Below are 10,950 nucleotides of genomic sequence, written 5' to 3'. Positions count from 1 at the left end.
CAAAAGAGGAGGAACAACCCAGAAATTCAGCAGTATGCTTTCAAAAGCGGAGGAACAACCCAGAAATTCGGCAGTAAGCTTTCAAAAGTGGAGGAACAACCCAAGGGGAGATTACCTGGTTCTGAAGATCTTCAATCTCTTTGTAGTAGCAGCTGTAGTCACGGGGCTCGCAGGAGAGGCCCTGTGTTGCATACCACTCTCTGATCCTGCACTCCAACTCAGCATTCTCCTTCTCCAAGCACTTCACTTTGTCCAGGTAGGAAGCCAGGCGGTCATTGAGGTTCTGCATGGTGACCTTCTCATCGCAGGATGAAAGCAAGCAGTCGCCACCAAGACCACCAACAACCACACCACCTCCAAGGCCAAACCCAAGGCCATTGCCATAGCAGTTGCCACCTCCATAGCTCCCACCAGCCAAGCTACCAACACTCAGTCCCCCTCCATAATTCACTCCACCGCAGTAACTCCTTCCAGAAAAACCTCTGCCACTGCCTATGCCATAGGAAGAAATCCGTGCTCCACCACCACCACCAATGATACAGCTGCCACCACTGCTCCTGCCTTTGCTAGATACAGTAATAGTCTCCTTAATGTTGCAACTCATGGCGACAGCGGTTGGAAATGCAAGCAGAAGCCCAAAGCAAGATGCACAGCTTGATACGAAATCAGACTGCGAGCTGTCCGTGGCCGCCGATCCCTATTTATACCTTCCACAGTGGGTGTCACCACTGCTTCTTCTTCCCATAAGGCTGGCTACTCCAGCCATTGGTGCCAAGAATAATTTCTCAAAGGGAAGTTTCCTTTCAAGAAGCCTGGTAGACAAGGAAGATACTTTACATGTCTCTTGCTAATTTCAAAAATACATTAGCAATAATGTTTTATGAATCATCAGCTTTTTGTTTATGATGCAAACTTACAGCATTAAGCCAGGAAAAACACTGTCCTAAATTACATAGCAGGAAGAAATCATTAAAGGTTATTGCATCAAAGAGCTCTTTATCTCTCATTAATTTATTTTCATTTTATTTTGAGTTGAATAAGCAGTTTTCATGCAAGGTGCTGAGGTTGGAATATGTAAGATGAAAAAGAAAGAAGAAATACTAAGTTTGCTTTTCGAATGATGTATGAAGAATGATGTAAGAACTCTGGAAAGATCAGAGACACAGAGATTAACCTTTAAATCTCTCCACTGGCAAAATGACAAATCTGAAACACTCTGCTGCAAGACAAGTGAGACCAAGGAAGGATCTCTTAATGCAGACGGATGAAAGGTTCTTCATACATGATTGTGGCTCTCCAGTAATTCACAAAGGATTTGTTTCATTATGTGGAGAGTGCAAGGGAAGGTAAAAGTGCTTTAAATATTTCCTGTTGTTCAGTGAAAGATAATTTCTGTACTTCTTCTCATTATGGATTGTAATTGTTGCTGGGAAAGGGTGGTTTTGAAACAGTGGATGGGAGTGGAAACATCCTATGGCCAATTTTTCTGTCAATACATATTGCATTTTAAACAGAGCTTTGGGATAGCTGTCCTGGGACATATAAAGACAGACCAGCTGATAGAGCTGTAGAGCAGTCACTGCCCTGGGTAGTTCTACCTGGGCTGGAGCTGGATTTGATACAAACAAGAGGCTCTCTGTCAGTAATGTTTCCAAATATTAACTAAGCAAGGAAAAGAAAAAGTAAGAATCCTTTCACACTTTTGTCATCAAAATTCAGGCTGCGCTTCTTTTCATGTGATGTTTTGCTGACACTCCAGAGCACTGGCCTTCTCCCTAGGGAGCCCCTTTTCCAGTGGCCATGGAGCAAGGGAAAGGCATTCCATGGCTTTCTGAACCCAACTGTTCCTTGTAAGAAATTCCCCAAATCTCCTTCACCAGGAAAAGTGAGTTCAAACTCTTGCTGAAATCCTCACTCAGTGTCAGGATTGTGGATTGGAATAGCTATTGTTAGGGCAGGTATATGATCCCATTTACTTTAGGACTGAATTGTCCCAGTATTCATGAATTTACTCATCATTTTATTGCTCTTACTCTTATTTCTGTTACAAAGATGTCTCCCCTTTTCTTTGCCTCCTTGGATGTTCCTTATCCATGCCATGAAAGGCAGAAGCATTGCAGTGATATCTCCAGCAGGCTGGGGACAGGTGTGGAGAGGCTTCCCAACGTGATTTACTCCAAGACAAAGCACTCACTGCTGGCAGAGCTGCAGCTGGACCCCGACACGGTGCCTGTGTGTCAGCCTGCCCTGTCTGACGCACCGGGCCTCCCTCTGGCCCAAAACACACAGAAACAAAGCTCAGAATAGGTAAAAGCTCTAATAAAGTTATTGTGTATAGGAAGGAATTGCTGGATTTCATTCCTAGGACAGGAGAACATAATTGGGAGTCAGGGTGTGGTGGCAGGAGCGAACCGAAACTGCTGTAAGCTGCGTCGCTGGAAGCTTCGCCTGGTCTGTGGATGATTCCTCAGGAGTTTCCCAACAGCTGTCTGCAGCAAGCATCTCTCCTGAGTGAGCACACATTCCTTCCCCAGCTCTGCAGTTATCACACGGGCACATCAGTGTAGTGCAGGCAGAAACACGGGATGACTTGTACTCCGTAGGAGTGGACGGTGTCTGCACCCCAGGGATGCTCCTGCTGCTCCGAGACACCTCGGTCCCCTCTGCCCCTCACACCTCTGTGTGCCTGCAGCAGCCACCTGTGCCCAGGAGCCTCTCTCTGCACACACTTCCCTCTGTCTTGGTATTTTTCCTGTTTATCTCCAGGAAATGAGGGCACTAGTTAAACTGAGACAAAATTAAGTAATTGTTCTGAGACCTTAAAAAATTAAATTAAGCTTTCCCTCATGTTTTCATTCAGTTACTTGAACTCATAAGCTTCCTGGGTCTGTCTCATCAGCACAAAGAAATAGGGAAATCTTATGGAAATGTAGTTTCCAAGATTTGCAGCTCCATAATTTGCAGCTCTTTAATAAATGACGTGTTTCCAGGATGTTTTCTGCTGGGGAACTGTTAATCACAACCTGCCTCTCCTGAACTGCCTTCCAGACTCATCCTAACTTGTAGGTCCACAAACAACATCACAGCATCTGAAGAGCTGAGGCTGTTCCTCCCAGGGCTTTCCAGAGGCATATTCATAATTTCTGGATCATTAGAGTCTTTCTGGCCATGTCATTAGGTCTCTTTCACCTCTCAGGAATTCAGGACAGCTCCTTTGTGAAAGTGCATGCTTTAGGCCTGCTGGATGTGGTGAGAAGGGTGGGAAGGTCTTTGATGCGAGCCCAGAGAATCTGGAGGAGCAGCTAGATGTCAGTAGCAGTTCGCAAGAGGAGGAACCAGCCCACAGCTGGTGGGAATCTGCTGGGGCTGCCGGGAGAGACTGGGAAGCTTTTACATACCATAGGTAGCCAAGAGTTTCCAGAAGACTGGAAACTGGAAGAGTCTCCATGCAGTGTTTTTATATTTTTAGAAACAAGAGGTGAGGACTCATGGATTGGGAAGGATTGAGGCCAAAAAGGACAGCAGTGGGTTATCTCACTGTCTGTCTTTGCACTGAACAAGGCAGGAGGAGACACTGGGAATGGAAAGGGAAAGATCTGCTTTTCAACTTCTCAGCCAGAGCTCTGAGAACAACTGGAATATCCATTGGAGTCCAACACAAGGAAATTTGCCATTAGAGCCAAAATATGTATCTCTTTTGATCTCTTGTGAAGCACTGGCCATACCTGTCTACTGAAAGAATTGTGCATCAAGTCTGGGACTTCCTGTAGGGCTGGAACTGAACTTCTAATAAGCCTTAATTTAGTCCTGGTTTAAAAACTTATACCTTTGGCCACTCTTCTGAGTCATTGCAGGTGTTCCAGTGCTGCATTATCTTCTCTTGCCCATGGATAGTATTAAACTTAGTGTCTGGTAGATGAAATAAAGAAATATCACTGAGACATCTCTCTGTGGCCTCTCACAACAGAAGGGCACCTTTCACCTGCTCTCCAAGATATTAGTGGTTTAGCTTCTTCAGGCACTTGCTACCATGTTAAGTCTATTTCTGTATCATCAGAGAAATTGGTGTCTCTATAAAAGAACTGGCAATCGAAAAGTGTGCCACACTATACTGTATGTACAGTCCTGAAGTGGTTTTGTCTTGTACCTGTTCTCTTCCTGCCCTGAGTCTGGCTGTTCCATAACCTCCAGCCTTTGATGGAAAAGGAATAACCAGGAGTTTTGCTTTACTGGGTCATCCCACAAGTGAATGGGACTCTGTAACAGCCACACCACAGTTAAAACCACCACTGCTTGGCATTCTGGACCAACAAGTTAATCCTCAGAACACCATCATAATACTTTGAACTGCCAGTTCTCTAAAACCAGAGTGACTCTGCCAGCTCACTGTGGCCCACGGCTGCTCTGGCAGGTCAGCACCAGGACAAAACCAGCTCAGCACCAGCTACATGGCTGCTGATCGAGGCCAAGTGTGATCGAGTGACCTGCCTTGCTTGTGACAACTGGGTGGCTCTGGGTGTTCAATAGCCCTACCTGGCTTTTTTCTCCATTCTGTTCTCTGTTAAGCTGCACTTTTTCAGCTCCCACCCTGCCCTCTGCAGCTCCCCAGACAAAATGTGTTTAACGCAGAGATGATCTTTCAACCACTCCTGATTTTCAGGTCGAAACTCTTGGCAATCCGAGGATGACCAGTAAATGACTCAGTCACTATGTGAAAAGAGAGGAGATAAACCTTTTGCCTCCAGTCCTTTTCCCAATGTGAAGATTCCTATAAAATGAAAGGGATAGGTTGGACAATAAGCCATGTCAGCAGAAACTGAATCAGTTGTGGGAACCAAGATTTCATCCTCAACAGTCCCCAGGCTGGGAGATGGAGCATGAGAGGGCTCAGCCCAGATGTGTCAGCACTAGACTGGGACCAAGGCAAACTGTCTCCAGATGTTCCATCACTGACTTTGGAAACTCTTCTAAACCTGTGTTTTAGCCCAATGCTGTGTGAGAAGGACACAGGCCTCTGCCTGACCTGCGGGTCCATGGGGGTCAGGGCAGGTGTCACACAGGAATGGGCAACACCTGCCTCAGGCTGTGACAACAGGGAGGAGCTGGACAAGACCTGCCAGGTCAGCGAGGCCATTCTCTGGCTCCCACTGGCAAAGCATCTTTATTCCCAGTGCAGGATGATCCTGACCAGTTTAGGTGCCCCTTGTTCATGGATCAGCACCTGGTGTTCAAAGTTTCAGACACAGGTTCTTGATTGCATCAGGCAGAAGCAAGGTTTTATTAGAGACAGTTTTCACCAGCAGGTACATAAGTGATCATAGCCCTGGCTGACTACAGCAACAGTCGTGGTGCTGGGCCACACAGACTGGAATAGCAAATAGCAAAGTAAAGCAGAATGTGGCCCAATGCTCTGCTCATCCCTCTGACACATTGCTTAGCACGGCTGAGCAACACAGACGAGCACGCTCCGTGCTCTCTGCAGACACATGCAGTAAATATTCTCTCTCGTCATCCATAGCTCTGCTTCAGGCTTCTCTTGTTGGATATTCTTGTTTCTCTGCTTAATCACAAATCCTTCGGCAAGGCACTGGAGAGATCAAAGGAAACATTACTGTGTTTATAGCAAAAATAGATTCTTTCCCACACTGTCATTCCCTACACGTGATCGTTTCACAAGCCAATTCAATTAGAATTTCAGATAAATACTGCCCCTTCCTGGGAAGATCTGATGGCTCCTGCCAGCCAGGCAGATGGATCTGTCACTGGCTGCAGCACGGGCTGCATCAAAATGCCAAAAGGTGGAAGCTTCAGACACTGCTCCAGCAGTGATCTGGATGAGGGAATGGCATTGGGGTCCATGCCAGATCAATGCCCCTGCTCATGTCATTCTCCTGGACCAACTGTCACTATATTTCCTTCTTTCCTTTTCAGTTTGGCTGGAAGTTTCCCCTTGAATTATGACTACTAGTTATCTGCCAGTATTCCCATGATTCCCACTTTTTTTTGCCCACCTGATTTCTGAGTACTTTTCCTCTCTCCTGCTCTTTCCTTTGTCCCACATCTCACGTCAGTCCTTTTTCCATGTTCTCCATGGCTTGCCTGCCTGCTGGCTCTGTCACTCTCCTTTCTATCCCTCTTCCCTTTGGCAATTCTCATGCATCCCAGCAGAGTCCCAGCTCCCAAAACCTCTCCTCTCAGCCACTCCTCTGTTGCTCCTGTCCTGTATTTCCCAGGGGCCCCACAATAAAACTTTCAAGTAGCACCTATAAGCTATGTGGGAAAGATTTTTCTTCCAGCCCATCAGTGTTGCATTAGAGCAGAGGCTGTGGAAATGTTTAGAGTGGGACTGTTCTTACCTTGGATCTCCGCAGCTGCACAGGATGGGATCTGGGCAGACGAAGTGTAAGTGTGGCTTGTCCTAATGATGCCTCCTCCTCCTATTCCACTGCTTCTTGCAACTCCTCCTCCTAGACCTGAAGACTGACCAATTCCTCCTTGCTGACTGAGGAGACAAGAAAATAACATTTTAGTAAGGGAAATGACATATAAACTAGAGCTACAGATTTTCAGTGTCCCTGTTGTTCTCAGTCTGTTTCCCTTTTTGGCAGAAAACTGGCAGAATGTTGCAGTGACCATTCTCCTTGTGGCAGCAATTGGCACAGGGGAGGAAGCAAGTCACCGTCATGACACCAGGCAGCCCAAATAAGTCAGTAAGTGAGAAGGAGCTGGGCAGGTCCTTCACTTTGCTCTTACGTTGCAATAACCAGGACACAGGTATTTTATTATATTTTTTTTGCTGTGTCTCAAGCCCACTTACATAAGGTCCTGCTGGCCACCCTCCAGCAGGCAGCGGTACGTGTGGATCTCCTGCTCCAGGCGGCACTTGACGTCCAGCAGGATCTTGTACTCTTGGTTCTGGCACTCCATCTCTGCCCGCAGGTCAGCCAGCTGCTGCTCCACACAGGTGATCTGGCTCTGCAGCTCAGCAAGGTGGTTGTTGTAGCGACACTCTGTCTCTGCCAGCGAGGACTCCAGGTTGTCCCTCTGAGGAGTGACATGGGACATAAGACAAATATAGGCAGGAGAAACACTGCATTTAGCTATGACTTCTGTGAGATGGCTGAGGTTTGCAGCAGCTCACACTCACCTGGCTGAGCTGAGCTTGGAGATCGATTTCCAGGGCTTGCAATTGGCGTCTCAGTTCAGTCACCTGGTTGTTGCACGTCTCCACCTCCTGACCACTTGTAATAACCTCCCGATTCACCTCCTCAATCTGAAATCACCAATCCGGCATAAAGAGCTTCAGAGAATGTGCAATGTAAGTTGGATCAAGTATTAAGGAAAGAGCAGAGAAGTTAGAAAGAGCAAAGATAAAATGAGAAGGGTTTGGGTGAAAACTCTCCTCCTAATGGTAGTGTAAACCTGGCTGGTCATTCCTCTTTCTCTTCTAATAATGCTGCTTCCAGTTCTTCTCACCACTTACTGCTTTGTAGAAAATTCCTGCCTCAAGTCCCACCAACATGCAGAGCTTCCCTCAGCCCATGACAAGGATGCAGGGTCCCTCCCTTGTGTCACTTGGTCAGTGTGAACCAATGCTAAACGTTCTTTCAGTCTGTTGTGTGGTTTTTACATGCAATAAATCCCTGCGGGACCATTGCCTGGGTGTTAGCCAGGGAAAAGTCAGAGCTATGGGAATTTACTCACCTTGCACTCGTACCAATCCTCAACTTCTTTGCGGTTGCGTTCAATCAGCGTCTCATACTGGCACCTCATCTCCTCCAGGATCTTCCTGAGGTCTGGGCCCGGGCAGGCATTGACCTCCACGCTCACATCTCCAGTCGATTGCTTCCTCAGACAGCACATTTCCTGGAAACACCATCCAGATCAGATCAGATTTAAAATGAAGGAAAAAATAGAGGGAGCCAAGTTCCCTCACAGGGAGCAGGGCCCTGCAGAGCCCCTCTCTGATGGACCTTCACAACTCCTGGGCCACATGATGGTATCCATCAACCACGGCCCTCCGCAGCAGCACCCCGGGGTGATGGATCCCACAGGAGCGAATGCTTTGTACAGGAGAGGGCAGGACCTACCTCCTCATGGTTCTTCTTCAGGCAGCAGAGCTCCTCCCGCAGCGACTCCAGCTGTGCCTCCAGGTCAGACCTGCACAGCGTCAGCTGGTCCAGCACCTGGCGCAGCCCGTTGATGTCGGCCTCCACGCTCTGGCGCAGGGCCAGCTCCGTCTCGTACCTGTGAGGGAGGAAACAAGAAAGAAAGAGCAGTCAGTGTCTGACACCACCAGTGTTTCTGAGCTCTGACAGGAAACCCCAAAACCTTCCCCTCTGAGAGACAGCACATGATGGAACAGCAGCCTGGCTGAACCCTCACTGCTCCCAGTCTGCAGATCCCTTCTGCTTCTTTTAACCTCTACTCAAAACCAGCTTGGCATCCCAAACTTCCCCTCCTGGAACTGCCCCTAATTAGGGCAGCTCTAGAGGCAATGGATGAGAGAGTTCTGCACAGCCTCCAGCCTGTCCTGGGTCACAGGAGAGCAGCTGAGAGCTTTGAGGGCAGTGACAGAGGAGGGGACAGCCCCGGGTACTCACTTCACTCGGAAGTCGTCGGCTGTCATCCTGCTGTTATCGATGTTCAGAATGATCTTGTTGTTGTCTATGGTTGCACAGACAATCTGGAAAAAGAACATTTGTTCCTGGTCTCTGCTCCATGTCCTTGGGCTCAAGGCACCCATTGCCTGCTGCAACCAGACCCTCTTCCTCCCTCTCTTTTTTAAAATCCTGGGTATCAGGGATGGGGAGCTGAGGGGTGCAGCACTCACAGGGATGTTCAGGGAAGTGCAGTGAAGACATTAAAATGATAAAATTCGTGGTTCAGGTGCAGAGTCCGGGAGATGTAATTACTGTCCAGCACCTGCCACAATCCACCTCAGCCTCTTAAATCTAAATCTTATGAGATTTAAAGTTTTATTTGAAGAATTAATGACAAGCCTATCTCATTCTGTTCCTTTCCTGGATTCTTTTCTCTTTATTCTTTGTGCATTGATGTCCGAAATTTTTGCCAAACACTTTGCAAAAGTTTTTAATTTTAAATTGCCCATTCCAAATGTGTTATGGCAATGTTCTCTTTTTTCTTAGTTTTAATTAGATGCCCTATATTTCCCAATTCTACCTGAAAGAGTAAACTAATAAGAAAAAGGAAATAAAGTTTAACTGGAATTCTGCAAGAAATAAAGTTTAACTGGAATTCTGCAAGACTGATGACAATCATATAAATTCAGGCAAATTAATGTGATCCATTATTTATTTATCTTTTAGTTCTTTTCTTGCCATATATCTATTTGACCACCTCAGCACAAACTGAATTAAAAAAGACCACTGAGCCCATCCAGATACATTCCATGAAGTAACATTTTCCCCTTCAATATGTCTGATGAATAAAAGCAACAGAAACAGCCCAAACCCTCCAGTTTTACCTCTGAGCTCTGAGCTTTCCACAGGCAGATGCTGTAATGGCTGTTTGCAAAAAGCAAATTTTACAATTTTACAGCAATGATTTGTTACTCCCAATAATGGACCCAGTTATGAACCAGCACCAGAGAGAGCCTTGCAAGGGAGAAAGCAGCTGAGAAAGGATGTTACCTGGTTCTGAAGATCTTCTATTTCTTTGTAATAGCAGCTGTAGTCCCGTGGCTCACAAAAAGGGCCCTGCTTGGCATACCACTCCCTGATCCTGCACTCCAGGTCAGCATTCTCTTGTTCCAGGCACCTCACCTTGTCCAGGTAAGAAGCCAGGCGGTCATTCAGGTTTTGCATGGTGACCTTCTCATCACCAGAAAGAAGAATGCCATCACCAGCAAAACCACCTCCACCAAGACCCATACCCATGCCACCTCCCATGCCACCGCCAAAGCGAGCACTGCCACCACTGAATCCCATGCCTGGACATCCTCCGAGGACAGTGGCTCCTAAGCCACCTCCAAAGTTTCCACCGACCAAACTGCCAGTGCTCAGTCCTCCTCCGTAATTCACACCACCACAGTAGCTTCTCCCAGAAAACCCTCGGCTACCGCCTATCCCGCAAGTTGTGTATCTTCCAGAGGACACCGAGGAGATCCGCGCTCCGCCACCACCACCACCACCAATCACACAGCTGCCACCGCTGGTCCTGCCCCTGAGAGAGCCAGTTGTCTGCTTAATACTACAGCTCATGGCGAGGCCCAGCTGCAGCGCCAACCCACAGCCCAAAGCAAGATGCAGAGCGTGATACTGAGTCCGACTGCAGGCTGGCGGCTGCCGCAGGTCTCCATTTATACCTTCCAAAGGGGGTGTCACCTGTGGGGTGTTTCTTCTTCCCACGGGGCTGGCTAGTCTGGCTGTTTATGCCAAGATTAAATAGCCCATAGGCAGTTTCCCTCTAGAAATCCCAGTTCACAAGGAAGATACTTTACATGTCAGCAGCTTATTCCAAAAAGTAAAATAGTGTTTTATGAGTCATCAGCTTTTTGTATGATGCAAACTTTGCAACAAGTCAAGAAAAAAAGTTGCCCTAGATTATGTACAAAGAAGAAACATTGGTATTTATAACATCAAAGTGCCTTTTATCTTTTATTAATTTGTATTTATTTTATTCTTAGTCCAATAACCATTTTTATATCACATGCTGTGGTAGAGCTTGTGAAACGAAAAATGGAAAATGAATAGAATTTCTCACTTCTGAAAAGTGTGAACAGTTGTTACTGTAGTAGTGAACAGACCAGGGACACTGTGGTGTGGATGCTGGTCACCTGGCACAGCTCTAATACCTGCTTTACTGTGGGATTTCCAAAATCACTGAGGCAAATCCCCCATCAATTTAGTTCCCTATTTATGGCTTAAATTTCTTTAGTCATGCAAACACAAGAAGTCAAGTTGCACACACTGCAAAGCTCAGTGTCCC

General features: G+C 46.9%; 2 protein-coding genes and 1 long non-coding RNA gene across 3 annotated transcripts in view; 1 reads left to right on the top strand and 2 right to left on the bottom strand.

Moving 5' to 3' along the window:
- Window positions 1–720, bottom strand: part of LOC121664548 (keratin, type I cytoskeletal 13-like) — a 5,468-nt gene extending 4,748 nt beyond the window's left edge. Inside the window, exon 1 of the mRNA XM_042027912.1 lies at window positions 116–720. Within this exon, the coding sequence (XP_041883846.1) occupies window positions 116–604 (489 nt within the window). The 5' untranslated portion in view covers window positions 605–720. The remainder of the gene's footprint in view (window positions 1–115) is intronic.
- Window positions 1–5,371, top strand: part of LOC121664553 — a 10,329-nt gene extending 4,958 nt beyond the window's left edge. The window contains exon 2 of the long non-coding RNA XR_006016035.1: window positions 5,304–5,371. This is a non-coding gene — a long non-coding RNA (uncharacterized LOC121664553). The remainder of the gene's footprint in view (window positions 1–5,303) is intronic.
- LOC121664546 (keratin, type I cytoskeletal 19-like) lies at window positions 5,260–10,302 on the bottom strand. The gene is made up of 8 exons (XM_042027909.1): window positions 9,654–10,302; window positions 8,604–8,686; window positions 8,091–8,247; window positions 7,705–7,866; window positions 7,148–7,273; window positions 6,818–7,044; window positions 6,357–6,502; window positions 5,260–5,587 (listed from the first exon to the last, which is right to left on the bottom strand). The coding sequence occupies exons 1-8, from the start codon at window positions 10,221–10,223 to the stop codon at window positions 5,562–5,564; spliced, it is 1,497 nt and encodes a 498-aa protein (XP_041883843.1). The 5' UTR covers window positions 10,224–10,302; the 3' UTR covers window positions 5,260–5,561.
- Window positions 10,303–10,950: the final 648 nt, after the last annotated feature.

Source organism: Corvus kubaryi, unplaced genomic scaffold (assembly GCF_017639235.1).
Source record: "Corvus kubaryi isolate FWS band 111438036 unplaced genomic scaffold, C.kubaryi_AGA036_p1.0 37301, whole genome shotgun sequence".
NCBI lineage: Eukaryota > Metazoa > Chordata > Aves > Passeriformes > Corvidae > Corvus > Corvus kubaryi.
Note: the sequence above shows the minus strand (reverse complement) of the source record. Positions and strands in the feature narration are given on the sequence as shown.